Source organism: Lepidochelys kempii, chromosome 1 (assembly GCF_965140265.1).
Source record: "Lepidochelys kempii isolate rLepKem1 chromosome 1, rLepKem1.hap2, whole genome shotgun sequence".
Taxonomy (NCBI): Eukaryota; Metazoa; Chordata; order Testudines; family Cheloniidae; genus Lepidochelys; species Lepidochelys kempii.
The window spans coordinates 225,300,080-225,315,694 of record NC_133256.1 but is presented as its reverse complement, the minus strand read 5'-3'; the positions used below and the strand labels follow the sequence as shown (position 1 = coordinate 225,315,694).

The window sequence follows — 15,615 nt, the reverse complement described above, 5'->3', positions numbered from 1 at the left end:
GGAGGTTGTGAGGAAGGAAGGGGAGTACTTGAGCATAGCAAGGGCTGTAAGAGATGTTTGATAGGCAGGTTGGACATGCAGGAGGCAAGTCTGTTCTGCAAAGAGAAAACTGAGAAGAAATTATTTATTTTCTTCTTTCGTTCGTTCTTATTATGCAGTGTTTGGGGCAGCGGCTGTCCTCTGTGATTATACAGTGCCTAACACAATGGAGCCCCAGCCCTTCACCCCAACTACCTGTTCAGTAGAAAGTTAGATTTTTGTTTCACTCCAGCTGTCTGCATTGTAGCACAGAAGAGAACTGCCAAGTTCAGCTGTTGCTTATAACTAGAAAATTCTCTGTATCCTGAGTTGAAACTTTCTTGACAAAAGAATATGATACTGAGGAAAGTTACTCTCTAGAAACTAAAGTCTTATGTTCAGCAAAGGAAAAAGTACATCATGGATAGCAACTATTTATCTTCATCGACATTACCCAGCCCGTTTTCAGGGACATCATCTAAAGAACGTCATGTAGTTCATTTTCCATCTCCCATTAATTCTTTCTTCTCTATTAAGAGTGCAGTTTTTTGTGGTGTGAACACCATTGTGTTCTCTTTTTCTTTGCTAAAATATATTCATTTTGAACGGGGGAATCTGTATCTCGTATGGAGTTTCTGTTTGGGAATTCCAAGAAGCCATTGACAATGAGTATAAGCAGTATGTCAATATTGCAACAAGTCAAAAATGTTTCTCATTTTTAAGTAAAAATGTTCTGACCAGCTCTAATCAGTATGCAGCTTTTGACTAATAAAACAAAACATAATTACAAATGTGCATTTAAGATGATGCCTTAGATGTAGATATTGCTACCATAACTTTCTTCCCTCTGCAGAGTACATGGCCAGTAGTCCTTACTGCTGGAATTCTTATGCTCTTCGTAGACACATGGAAATAACCATAAGAATTGTATAAAAGGAGAGTGGTCAGTAAACTTCAGACCCTGACTGCATTCTTAAGTACTTGGCTCTACTGTGATGCAGGCAGGCAGTGAGATTTCTTGGGCAGGAAAATGGCTTGACTCAAAACAATTTTATTCTTTAGGCAAGGAAAAAAAGTCTTGATTACCACATGCCTACCTGCATGGGATTGCTCTAATTTTACAAATCTATCCATAGAAAGAAATCAATACTTTTTTTCTTTCAGAGGAAAGATTACTTGAGGAACGTAGGTTCTGAGTTTTGAGATGCATGTCATTTCACAGGTTTCAGACTAGCAGCCATGTTAGTCTGTATCCGTAAAAAAGAAAAGGAGGACTTGTGGCACCTTAGAGACTAACAAATTTATTTGAGCATAAGCTTTCGTGAGCTACAGCTCACTTCATCGGATGCAGTTTTACAGTTTTACATTTACATTTTACAATTATATCTGACAATAACGCTTCCCTAAATTTAACTTCTCCATTGATTTAGAGTAGAGGAAGAGTCATCTTGTGTGGGTAGAAAATATACTTCAGGTGCATCTTTTGTAAGGTGTAAACTTAAAAACAAATAAAATATTGTCTGTTTTGTCTAATAAATTAGTTTAATTTTTTTGAGAAGTCTACCTGGCTGATTTGAAGGCTGTTCCACCTGAAAATATGAGCAAGATCTGACTAGTTTAGAATTCCTTTTTCGTAATGTAATCCTGTTTTCTTAAAATGTCAAAATTCATAAATCAAGCTGTCATCATTAGTCTCCTTTACTTACTGTTCCTGTAACAGTCAAATAAAATTAAATTCCTAAGTAGAAGATACATAACTCCTTGCTTAGTTTTTTTTTAATTATATGTTATAATTTTTTACTCTCAAGTATTCTGAGTTATCAGAAATAACTCTTAGCTGAGTTAACTGCCTCTGTCTCTCAACAGTCTGTATTATGTAAAAGAGGCAGTGTATGCATTCTCTATTGTGTGGAGTTCAGTTCATTTAACTGAATATGCGCTTGGGCTAGGCCATGCAATTGTCTGTAAAGGAAGGTACACAAGGTGTTAAAAAGACATTGATTTAATTATATATGACAATATTTGAGAGAGAGAGAAATCGACATTATTTTATTGATGTTTCTAAAGGAAAAAATGATACTGCGATGGATATTGAAATCCCGGTTAAAATTACCCACATAGCATTACACCAGCACAGAATTGTTAGTGCTGCTACTTTTTCACAATGTCATGGTATTTCATTCTTATGGCCTGTCATAAATATAAAGGGAAGGGTAAACCCCTTTAAAATCCCTCCTGGCCAGAGGAAAAATACTCTCACCTGTAAAGGGTTAAGGAGCTAGGATAACCTCGCTGGCACCTGACCAAAATGACCAATGAGGAGACAAGATACTTTCAAAAGCTGGGGAGAGGGAAAAACAAAGGGTCTGTCTGTGTGATGCTTTTGCCAGGGACAGAACAGGAATGGAGCCTTAGAACTTAGTAAGTAATCCAGCTAGATATGCGTTAGATTTTGATTTCTTTAAATGGCTGAGAAATTAAGTTGTGCTGAATAGAATGGGTATTCCTGTCTGTGTGTCTTTTTTGTAACTTAAGGTTTTGCCTAGAGGGATTCTCTATGTTTTGAATCTAATTACCCTGTAAGGTATTTACCATCCTGATTTTACAGAGGTGATTCTTTTTGCTTCTATTAAAATTCTTCTTGTAAGACCTGAATGCTTTTTTCATTGTTCTTCAGATCCAAGGGTTTGGGTCTGGGGTCATGTCAAGGTTCCTCCCCTACTCTGAACTCTAGGGTACAGATGTGGGGACCTGCATGAAAAACCTCCTAAGCTTACTTTTACCAGCTTAGGTCAAAACTTGCCCAAGGTACAAAATATTCCACCCTTTGTCCTTGGATTGGCCGCTACCACCACCAAACTAATACTGGTTACTGGGGAAGAGCTGTTTGGACACGTCTTTCCCCCCAAAATACTTCCCAAAACCTTGCACCCCACTTCCTGGACAAGGTTTGGTAAAAAGCCTCACCAATTTGCCTAGGTGACTACAGACCCAGACCCTTGGATCTTAAGAACAATGAACAATCCTCCCAACACTTGCACCCCCCCTTTCCTGGGAAATGTTGGATAAAAAGCCTCACCAATTTACATAGGTGACCACATACCCAAACCCTTGGATCTGAGAACAATGAACAAGCATTCAGTTTTCTTACAAGAAGACTTTTAATAAAAATAGAAGTAAATAGAAATAAAGAAATTCCCCCTGTAAAATCAGGATGGTAGATACCTTACAGGGTAATTAGATTCAAAACATAGAGAACCCCTCTAGGTAAAACCTTAAGTTACAAAAAAGATACACAGACAGAAATAGTTATTCTATTCATCACAGTTCTTTTCTCAGCCATTTAAAGAAATCATAATCTAACACGTACCTAGCTAGATTACTTACTAAAAGTTCTGAGACTCCATTCCTGGTCTATCCCCGGCAAAGACAGAATATAGACAGACACACAGACCCTTTGTTTCTCTCCCTCCTCCCAGCTTTTGAAAGTATCTTGTCTCCTCATTGGTCATTTTGGTCAGGTGCCAGCGAGGTTACCTTTAGCTTCTTAACCCTTTACAGGTGAGAGGAGCTTTCCCCTGGCCAGGAGGGATTTCAAAGGGGTTTACCCTTCTCTTTATATTTATGACAGGTCACCTATGCAAATTGGTGAGGATTTTTACCACTTCCCCAGGAAGTGGAGTGCAAGGGTTGGAGGCTTTTGGGGGAAAGACGTTTCCAAACAACACTTTCCTAATAAATAAACCCAGATAAACATTTGGTGGTGGCAGTGGAAGTCCAAGGGCAAAGGGTAAAATAGTTTGTACCTTGGGGAAGTTTTAACCTAAGCTGGTAAAAGTAAGCTTAGGAGGTTTTCGTGCAGGTCCCCACATCTGTACCCTAGACTTCAGAGTGGGGAAGGAACCTTGACATGGCCTGACTGTCAGAAGTGCAAAATTCTTACTGAAGTTGGACTTCGAGTAGATCTATTATCTATTTACTTTTAGTAGATTTATTTATTATTTAATTATTTATTATTAAAATAGCCTATTTTAAGCTTCTAATATATAATAGATACAGAGGGTTTCTAGTACCTTTTTTTAAACACATTTGTTCAAATTCTTTCTCAGTATTGCTGCTTGCTGGTGGCAGGATCACCATACGTGGAAGAATGTGTGCCTTTTTTGATCACATACTTTCCAGCTCAGCTCTTAGCTTGTACTAGAATTTCTTTGCAGTTTTACTGGTGTCAGATACCACTGATGTACTGTTTTTGTATAGATTTTCCCCTATTGCAACAGTGAGGATTTCATTTTAGTTTTCCATATTGTTTTCCATAGTTTTAACCTCAGTATGAACTTCAGTTCCCTCTACTCTTTCCCCCCAACCAACATCCCAGGCACTATTTTCTTAAAGTTACATCAGACTTTACAATGAGCTGATCTTATAATATTGTGCATTTTGCATAGAATCCTTTTGGACATAGTTTTCTCTTCCTCTCCATTTACGGATGCTTAAATGTTTGTTATAGTTGCGTATGAGCTACAGCAGTGGTTCTCAACCAGGGGTACGTAGAGGTCTTCCAAGGGGTACATCAACTCATCTAGATATTTGCCTAGTTTTACAATAAGCTAGCCAAGTCAGTACAAACTATAATTTCATATAGACAATGACTTGTTTATACTGCTCTATAGACTATACATGGAAATGTAAGTACAAGATTTATATTCCAATTGATCTATTTTATAATTATATGGTAAAAATGAGAAAGGAAGCAATTTTTCAGTAATAATGTGCTGTGACACTTTTTTTTGTATTTTTATGTCTGGTTTTGTAAGCAAGTAGTTTTTAAGTGAAGTGAAACTTGGCGACAGGCAAGACAAATCAGACTCCTGAAAGGGGTACAGTATTCTAGAAAGATTAAAGAGCCTCTGAGCTACAGTGTCAGTCACTTTTGTATCTCTGTTTTCTTGGCTTGGTATAGTAGTTTTGAACCTCTTGAGTTATTAAAGTTTCTAGGTTTCTATTTTATGAGGAACCTAAAGGTTTGTAAATCTAGGTACAAATTAAAAATAATGGAGAATTTCTGTTTTATCAAGTTTCAGGGCTTGAGTCACATAGGTGATTTCTCCCTCCCCTTCCCAGGGACCCCAGCAGTACACTCCCTCAGAATGCACCGCACCAGCTCATTCAGCTCTGCGACCCAGCCCCACTCCTACCTGCTTGCTGTCCCATCTCAGTGGCAGTGCCTCAAATTTAGTGGTGCCCTACACAGCTGCGTATGCCTAAGGACGGCGCAGATTCCAATAATGGAGATAAGGGATAACATGTTCAGCTTTTAAAATATTATCCAAATAAATTGTCTACTTCAGCTGCATACATATTGGGACTTCAGTTCTGCTGGGACTTAAACAACCATTTCTGTTCAGTTGATCCAGAGACTTATTAGGATTGACCAATTGAAAAGAAGGCTGGGAACCGTTAATGTTAATCATTCTTTGAACATTTCTTAATTTAGCAATTGCTAAACAGATGTATTTAAATGTTATAAAACCAGAAGAAAATTTTTGAAGTATGCTGTTTACATTCATCATCACTGATTCATTCTCTTCTCCTTTTGCCTGTCTCTTGTGACTTCTGCTAAGTTCCTGCAGTATATTTCCATTGCAAGCTGGTACAGCAGTAGGTGTACATTAGTTACAGAATCTGGGTGAGTTTCCTTCACTGGAATATCCAGAAGGCTCAAAGAAAAATATTTCTGAATATACAGTGCATGTAGTGGTTCAAATATTATATGGTTTCCTTCAAAAACTTAATTGAATCATTGCCTGTGCAATGAGTTCATGTGTTTTTAATAAAATCAGAATCTTTCAGTAGCATTTGGTGTAGTTGATCATGAGGTGGTGTCAATTCTACATTGAGACCTGATGAGTAGATGGGATCTCTTGACCATGGCTCTGCTCACTCTTTTGAGGATCCAGAGGGCTGTGATGTCAAATGCTAATTCTGCCTGAGGGCACACCTTCTTTCTCGATGTGGGTGACTACTTGAAGAGATTGGGGCTGCAATAACATCAGGATAGTGATGAGTCACTTTTAATTCTATTTACTGGATTCTGCAGTCTCCTTGCTTTCCCAACTCCTAGTCAAGATAGGCTCCTGGAGGAAAGCTTAGCCAGCTTTAACCTCTGTCCAGACAAAATGGATGTGATGGTGGTGGGTCAGGGAAGGCACTATTAAGAATCTTTAGGATATCTTTCTAAAATGAAGCTTTGAGCTTTTCTAGCTTCAACAGAATTTATGGGCTTGATGTAGAAATTTATTGGGTTCTTTGGCCTGTGTTTTGCAGGAGGTCAGGCTAAGATGATTATAAAGTTCCTCTGGGTTAAAATCTATTAAATTATTAATTTTATTCTTATTGTTTGATCTTTAGTAGAATACACCATGTGTGAGATGTTGTCCAAACATAGACAGCATGTGGTCCCCTCTCTCTCTCTCTCTCTCCAAAGAGCTCACAATAAATAGTAAAAACTAAACAAAGGGGAGGAGAAAGGTGGTAGCTGGCAATGATAGTGTTTTAATAATGCTATGATATTGTTTCTCCAGGTGCCTACGTGATAGCTGTGATCAGCAAGTTGGATTCATTTAGATGTTCCAGCAGAATTTGAGGAATTGGAATGCTGAGAGGGGTAGTGACCTTGCAGATCAGCTCAGGAAGGGCATTTCATATATGTAAGAAGGCACAGTGGTGCTTGAACAGGCGTCAACTTTGGGAATATAGATTGGCATAGTGGACATGGTGAGTTGGGGGTATCACATAAGGAAATTTAGTGTAGATAAGTAAGGAGAAAGCAGTTATGCAGAGCCCAGAATGCTGTTGCAAGACGCTTAGATATGAAGCTGCAGAAGAGGAGGGAAACCAGTGCAGGGATTCATGTTGGTGGTGTATGTTGACTGTATCAGACAAGAAAGATAATTTGGTTAGATGTTTTCTGTGGATTGGAGAAGGGCTATGAAGGTGTCAGGGATGCCAGAGTAAGAGGTCACAGTAGCTGAGATAATGAGGACAAGGATGAGTGCAGGACACTGGGAAACCAACTGATTTTGTAGATAATGTGCAAGAAGCAGCTGCAGGATTTGAAGATGGTTTGGTTATATGGGGGAAGGGAGAAGGCAAAGCAAGAAAAACGTGCTTGACAACTTATTAGTTTGATTTAATGATATTTACTTTGTAGATTTTGACATGTGATGTTGACAATTTGTGTTTTAATGGTTATAAAGCTTTAACTTTTTGAATGTGTCTACTGTCGTTAAATAATTATCTGACCACCCTCCCATAATTTGTGAAAATTTAAATCACAACTTTGAAAATTTAAATAATCAAAAATCTAAAAATATGCTTAAAAGCAAACTTCAATATTATCTATCAGGGAATTATATTTTTATATTTATATTTTATAAAAAAATGAATTCTGCAACCCTATTTATGGTAACTAGGAGGTCGTTTGGTCCTTAGTCATTGTTTACAACATATATCAAAACTAAATTAAATTTTAAGATGAATATAATTCATCTCCTATATCAATTCAAATATCTGTGTGTGTGTGGGCATGTGTGTATAATTAACCATTGGAAGAGGCATAGAAGAGAATAATTGTTATCTTCTATATTACACTCTTGAAGTCACTGCCATACAGAATAAAAAAGTTTGTTTCTGAGACTTGTAAATGTGGCTTTTGTACTGACATGGTGTTTATGATCTTCTTAGTTCCAATTTAGGCATATCAGTCATTCTTTCTAAGGAGAAAGGAAAATCCAGATATGATCACTCTGTAGAAATTATACCTCTATCCCTTTGCTGCTCAAATTTTTTTTTGAGGCAATATGTCAAATCCCCAGTGGGGGCACTTCTATACTGCTGCTCAATTAAACATCTGATCAGACTGGAGTGCTTCTGTAGTCAGTGTATCAAAATGTAACAAACTGTGTGTGGGCTCTTGAGCAAGAAGTTTGGAATTCAGGGTTTTTTTTCTGTTGTCATTTTCAATTGGAACTATTTGCATTGTTACACATATTAAATTACTAATCTTCCCACAAGCAGTGTTTAGCTCATGTTACTCATATACATTGTAAGATATTCTATAATGCAAGATAAATTAATGTCTGGGCAAGATTCACAACCACTAAAATGATCCATTTCTCTGCAAATGTTTCATTGCCAAATTGGGGCCGGGGAGGGAGAAATCTAGAATAAATTCTATCTATATTATTTTTTTTTTCCTTTTTGTATCACTAATGGACTCAGTTACTTTCATTTGGATGAAAAAGAGAACTGTCTAAACACATGAAATGTAGTTGGAAATCTTTTTGTAAAAGTGGAAAATGATATTAAATTATCCAAAGCTAAAAACTTCTGGAAAGAGAATCTGTTGTTGTAGCTTGAAACTTAAATGCCAAAGTTACTCAAGACTTATGATGCCTATTTGTTTTACTGTTCAATTTACTTATAAAAATAACTATAGAAACAAGTACTCTTATAGATCACTTTTTTTGCAGAAACAAATACCTTTTTGTAAATAGTCTAATTGAAATGTGAATGAACATACCTTACGATATTGATTTTTTTTTTTTTAAATTGAGTGTATAGAATTTGTTGAACTGGGCTTGTGTAATTTTTGAAATCTAATTTTCCAGCTTTATCTTTTATTCATTGCCATGGTGTCTTTTTAAAATCTTGATGTTTAGATTATTGGCTTTCCCTGAAATTATATTTTCAAAGTATATGTTTCACTTTACTCAAGAAGTTATTTTTCAAGATTTATTCAAGAATTTTAGTTTATTCACTATTTTTATATTCAAATCTAATTAATACATTTGAAGTAAAAAGTGTTGAAATTGCAGGTGGTATAAATTTGGAGGTCAATTTACCAAAGTCAAATTAAATGTAATTTTCACAAGTTAAAATAAATATTTTGTTGCTTGCTAATCAAGGTTACTTATAATTTTGGGCCAAAACCTTCTTGTTTTACATGATTAATCCCATTTGTAGTGGAGTGGGCAGCAACTGGACATTTGCTGTAATGGTCTACACACTCACTTCCACGCCGTAAGTGCTCTCACTGAAGTCCATTGCAAAACTTCTGTTGACTTCAATAGAAGTTGGCTGTGTCCTCTAGCGTGGACAAAATCATGTCCATGTTTTGTGCATGGCTCTCCCCCTGACTTTTTGGAAGGGTGAGATGTTCATTGTAGAACTGATCAAAACTCAGAATTTCAATTCTGTGGGAAGTTCCAACATTTTTCAAATTTTTCATTTCTTCCTGATTGGAACAAAACGTTGAATTTTTAAAATGTCCAACATTTTTCAGAATTTTTATTTTATATTGGAAATATTGAAGCTACCTTATCAAAGTGCTTCATTTTGATATATTATAAATAATATAACAAATATAATCAAAATGATAGTTGAAATGAATCACTTCAGCCTTGTTGAAATGAAGCACTTTGATAATTTTTTCAGTTGAAAATTTTGATAATATTGTTAGATACATGCTAAATGTTTAGGTTTCATTGAATGAGTGTAGTCTGAGAGGAAACATTTTGTTGGGAAGCTTTCAACCAGCTCTAGTTAGCTGCCTAAATTACAGTGGTTTCCCTAGTCCCATTCATGGGAAGGTTGTGGACTGGGGAAGAAGCTGTGTTGCCAACTCTACCAGTTTTATTGCTAGTTTCATAATATTTGTGTGTGTGTGGGGGGGGGGGGGGCGGGTATCTTAAAACCTCAGTTCCGGGAGTCATGTGATTACATGAGAATCTCACTTCCATTTTAAAAAGAGTTTCTAACCCTTGTTGCTGCAGGGAGAAGTGTCAAAATGCAAACTGTCCCTTTGTATTTCAGGTGGGCAGAAAAGTCTCTGGCACACAGGGAGCTTGGGAAATCTGGGTGTAGAGCTCCAGATCCAGTGTGGAAGTCCTGAGGGCTTGTACATAAGATGGTCCTTGCCCCTAACAGATCCTAGGGCATATTCAGGTTTTGGGCGTCACTTCCCTGACAGAACAATCTCAAGGAAGCTGTTCAAGGTTCCCTTCATAGAGTTTTCTGTCTTCTGTCTCCTCACTCTCTGACCCCACTCACTGTCAGCCTGCTTCTGCAGGTTTTTCAGTCTGAAGAGTCCACCTGGCCCTTTGAAAATGAACTTCAAAGAAAACTACATATTTATATTCGCTTATAGGAATTTGTTTTACTGTTGCTAAGATCTATAATTTACTATTTTTTCTTCAGTTGAAAGTTGTTTTTTTAAGAAACTAGGAAGAGAATCGGTCTTCTGTTTTGTGCCAAATATATTTGATGATCAAAAAAAATTGATAAAGTGTGTTTCAGAAAGGTAGCAAAGACAACATAATATGGAGTGGAAATGGAAACTGTTTGTCTATATTTGTCTCTTATTGGTACCATCTCCCATCTGAGTACCCTCAGCATTGGTCCTATGGAAACAAATCTTCCAAATTATTTTTAAATCCCATTTACCTAAAGATACTTTCTCTGAAAGGTGTGCAATAAAATGTGATGCATCATAAAGAGTTACTGCGCGTGTGTAGCAATCACTTAATCAAGTTGTGATATCTCAGTTATTTTTTTTCCAAGTGATTAAATTGTTATGAAACAAGCACACTTCAAATTTCACTGGTGGCAATCTGAAGTTGCTTTTGAATTGTACACATATGGACCTGTATCAAATTGGTGAAATGTTGGAAGAGGTGAAAGGGAATACAGTGTAAACAAGATTAATCTGAATTTTTCAAACTCTGTAAATGATTGACTCCCTCCCTACCTGAGGAAAGATATACCAAGTGACAGAGAGTTAGTTACAAATTTTTATATGCTAATTGTGGCCATTTGAGAAGCATTCATTATGGAATAGTTGAAACGATCTGAACTATAGATTTGCAAATTCATATCTAAAAATATACTGCTCCATTCTTTGTAGATATGTGGATTTAGCTAGTTGATGGGTTCTTTACGTTCACAGTTGCATATGTTTGCGTGTTGCTAGGTTGCCAAGCATTTAAAAAACCAAAAACTCAACAAAACCCTTGTTGTAATTTAAAGTCAATTAAGAAACTAATGTGTAATCTCCCCATGTACGGCTTCATGTGTCATCTCGTCCATAAAAGCCTGAGGCATCAGTAGTCTTTACAGCATAAAATTTAGTGCTACAGCATGCCTGGCTTATTGTATATCATAGTATATATGGCTTTTATAGACATAAGTCACAACAGCAAGATTCTTGCACATACAAATTTAAGTCGTTTTTAATCCCAACAAGGCTGTATAAAATGTAATCTAATAAAGGAAATTGATCCTTTGCAGGGAAAATATTTATTTTATCACTAATATATAGCAATCATCATATGTTCATATTTTTAGATTAATCTAGAGAAAAATTACTAAACCCTTTTAAAAAGGCTAGATTGTTTATAAAGGAAAACCGTCACTGCAGTGGGTGTCACGTCAGGGTGTCACGTGAGGGCTGGCCTACTGTGTAACCAGAAGCTAAGTTGTGGGAGTAGAGCAGTGAGTCTGGTCAGTCAGTTCAAATGGCCACTCTTTGTCAGCCATCATCTCAGTCTCACTCACCTAACATGAGGGTTGGCATACTTCTGATGAAAGGTGCCAGGTATGCAGCTTTTGTCTCTGTTAAAATAATTATCATTATGGTTTTTTGTATTGGAACAGTGCAAAGAGACACGGATCAAAGATAGGGCCCTGTTGTATTAGACATTGTATAGACTTGCAGTGAAAAGACAGTCCCTGCCCCAAAGAGTTCAGAGTCTAGGTGCACCTGTGGAAACAATTTGCTTGTTCATGTGCAGATTTCTTAGGAATTATAGGATGTGGTTGTGAAACAACTGTATGCTGTTATCTCATGTTAATCTCCTTATGCACTGTAATTTTTAAATTCTTTTTGTAGTTTGCTTTATTTTCATTATTTTAAATTAGAAATTTATTTCATAATTGAAATTCACTTTTAGCTCTTGCTCACTTGAGACGAATTATAGTAAATATTGTGAGGGGTCAGCTATTGGAACCTTGTTTGTGCTAGGGAAGTGTGGATTTCTCAGCTCTTTCAAAGGAAGTCCCATGCTGCACCACCTGATCTGGGGAAAAAAGGGGCTTCTCCCACCGTGCTTGCCCCTTTTGAACTCACCAGCCCTTCCGGTCTCTGGGGATGAGCCAGCGTCACCACACTGATCCACTCCCCCTTTTGCAGCAGCTCCTGACCCTTGTTCCCCCTGCTGGCCATAAAACGCTACTTCCTCTTCCCCTGCGAACCATACAAGAGTCTTTTGCCCATCCTATCCCTGGCTTACAGGTTTCAACCTTCAGTGGGCCTTAGGGTAAGAAATATATATGAGGATCAACCTTTTCATTCACAGTTCCGTCCTGCTTATGTATGTTACTGTGTTTGTATAAATGTTACAGGTAACAAATCTTCTTCATTGGGACAAATTCTGATTTGTTACACTGATATAACTTAGGCCTGGTCTACGCTGTTGGGGTGGTGGTGGAGGGGGGTGAGCTAAGTCGGTCTAAGTTACCCAACTTCAGCTACGAAAATTGCATAGCTGAAGTCGATGTACTTAGAGCTACTTATTGCTGTGTCTTCACTGTGGTAGGTCGACTGCTGCCGTTCCCCCGTCAACTCCACCTATGCATCTCACTCCGGTGGAGTACCGTAGTTGACAGGAGAGCGCTTGGAGGTCGATTTATCGTGTATTCACTAGACGTGATAAATCAACCCCTGCTGGATTGATCGCGCTGGAGGTAAGTGTAGATATGCCGTTACAGTACAGTTTAGCCCAGGGGTTCTCAGACTTCATTGCACCACAACCCCCTTCTGACAACAAAAATTACAACACAGCCCAAGGAGGAGGAACTTAAGCTTGAGCCCACCTAAGCCCCACCACCCTGGGTGAGGGAGCCAAAGTCAACGCGCAAAGGCTTCAGCCCCAGGCAGGGGGCCTGTAACTTAAGCCCCATTGCCCAGGACTGAAGTCCTCGGGCTTTGGCTTCATCCCCAGGTGGTGGTGCTCAGGCTTCAGCTTCAGCCCTGGGCCCCAGAAAGTCTTAAGTCGCGACCCAGAGTTTGAGAACCACTGATTTAGCCTATTCTCTGTATCCTTTTGTGTTGTGCCAGGGGCAAATTGGGATTTTCCTAAACTACAGTGGGAAAGATATACAGAGTTTATTAGACTAAAATATCACTGCATAATGATCAGATGAGTTTGAAAAAAGTCTCATATAATTAAAAATAACAACAATTGAATTACCAAGAAAAGGTTACAAGGATTCTGAGTAGTAAAACATTATTAGAGCATTAAGTGTCAGATTTGTTTTTCAGCAAAAAGTAACTCAGGTATTGGCATGAGGATTATGGAGGATTTTTATCTTAAAAAAACCAAAACATTAAAAAAACCGTAAAAAAAAAAAAAAAAGCATTAATTTTTCAGTTAATAGGCCAGAGTACTAAATCCCTAGTGGTCCAGTGTTGGACTTGAGTCTGTGCTCCTTATTCAGACAAAATTCCATTCAAACCAATGGGAATTCACCTGAATACTGTGTGCAGAATTGCTTTTTTCTCATGCTTCTTAGTCCTTAACTTTCCTCTTTTCCAGTTAATCAGTTGAAATAGCTAAAAATGTATTTAGCCTACATGCATTTAGCCTGATTTATTTTTTGATTTATACAATGCATCCTTTAGCAAGATGCTGCTTTGAATCACACTTCTATGAAGCATATAAATCCTACTGGCTTTGTTTAGATTGTGTGACCTGAACTTGACCTTTTTCCCTCGTACAGATGCAGATGAAGGATTCATAGATTCTAAAACGTTGTGATCAGCTACTCTGATCTCTTGTATAAAACAGGTCCTAGAACTTCCCCAAAATAATTCCTAGAGTAGATCTTTCAGAAAAACATCCCGTCTTGATTTAAAAATGGTCAATAATAGAGAATGACCTTTCCTAAATTGAACCAATGGTTAATTACTCTCACTGTTGAAAATGTATGCCTAATTTCCAGTCTGAATTCTTTTAGCTTCAACTTCTGGCCATTAGTTTGTGTTTGTGTTTCTCTGTTAAATTGATGTGCCCATTATGAAATATTTGTTTTCCATGTAGGTACTTACAGACAGCAATCAACTCACCCCTTAACCTTCTATTTGTTAAACTAAACAGATTGAGATCCTTGAGTCTGTCACTAAACAGCATGTTTTCTAATCATTTAGTCGTTCTAATGGCTCTTCTCTGAACCATCTCTAATTTATCCACATCCTTCTTCAATTGTGGACAACAAAACTGGACACTGTATTCCAGCAACAGTCGCACATGTGCCAAATACAGAGGTAAAAAATAATCTCTGTACTCGTACTCAAGATTACCCTGTTTATGCAACCCCGGATCAGATTAGCTCTTTTGGTCACAGCACCACACCAAGAGCTCATGTTCACCTGATTATCCACCACAACCCCCAAATCATTTTCTGAGTCACTCTTTTTCAGGATAGAGTCCACCATCCTGAAAGTATGGCCGCATTTTTTTGTTCCTAGATATATACATTGACATTTAGTCATATTAAAATGCACATTATTTGCTTATGCCCCGTTTACCAAGCAGTCTAGCTTGTTCTTAATCGGTGATCTGTCCATTCCATTCCCCCAATGTTGTGTCATCTGCAGATTTTTATCAGTGATGATTTTGTTTTCTTCTGGGTCACTGATAAAAATATTAAATAGCATAGGGCCAAGAATTGATCTCTGTGGAACCCCACTGGAAATAGACCCATTCAATTATGATTCCCCATTTATGGATACATTTTGAGACCTATCAGTTAGCCAGTTTGTAGCGCATTTAATATGTGCCATGTTAATTTTATATTCAAGTTTTTTTAATCAAAATGTCATGTGATACCAAGTCAAATGCTTTAGCGAAATCTAAGAATATTCTGTCAGCATTATTACCTTTATCAACCACACTTGTAATCTCATAAAAAAAGGTGATAGGTTAGTTTGACAGGATCTGTTTTCCGTAAACCCGTGCTGATTTGCATTAATTAGATTACCCTGCTTTAATTTTTTTTATTAATAGAATCTCATATTAGCCAGTTCATTATCTTGCCTGGGATAGATGTCAGGCTGGCAGACCTATAATTACCCAGGTCAAACTGCTTATCCTTTTTAAAAATTGGCACATTAGCTTTCTTCCAGTTTTCTGGAGCTTCCCCAGTGTTCCACGACTTATTGAAAACCAAAATCCTCGACGTCAATTAACAATCCAGCAAACTCCTCAACCAGCTGTTTAAAAACTCTTGGATGCAAGTTATGCAGACCTGCTGATTTAAAAATGTCTGACTTTAGTAGCTTCTGTTTATCCTCCTCAACGAATATTAGTGTGATAGAAAGAGTGTTACCACCTTATGCATCCGATGAAGTGAGCTGTAGCTCACGAAAGCTTATGCTCAAATAAATCGGTTAGTCTCTAAGGTGCCACAAGTACTCCTTTTCTTCTTCCGAATACAGACTAACACGGCTGTTAATCTGAAACCTATCACCTTATGATG

General features: G+C 37.5%; 1 protein-coding gene across 12 annotated transcripts in view; it reads left to right on the top strand.

Moving 5' to 3' along the window:
* ATXN10 (ataxin 10) overlaps positions 1–15,615 on the top strand; it is a 338,101-nt gene that overhangs the window by 95,639 nt on the left and 226,847 nt on the right. For 2 of the 12 annotated variants that reach the window (XR_012155473.1, XR_012155474.1), the window contains exon 11: positions 12,675–12,822. The exons of 7 other annotated variants lie outside the window; for them this stretch is intronic. Coding sequence is in view for 1 of the 5 variants with exons in the window: in XM_073315907.1 (XP_073172008.1) it covers positions 12,675–12,737 (63 nt within the window). In the remaining 4 variants the exon portion in view is untranslated. Of the gene's footprint in view, positions 1–12,674; positions 15,476–15,615 lie in introns of those variants that run through there. 3 more of the 12 variants (XR_012155471.1, XR_012155470.1, XM_073315907.1) reach the window with 3 other exon arrangements.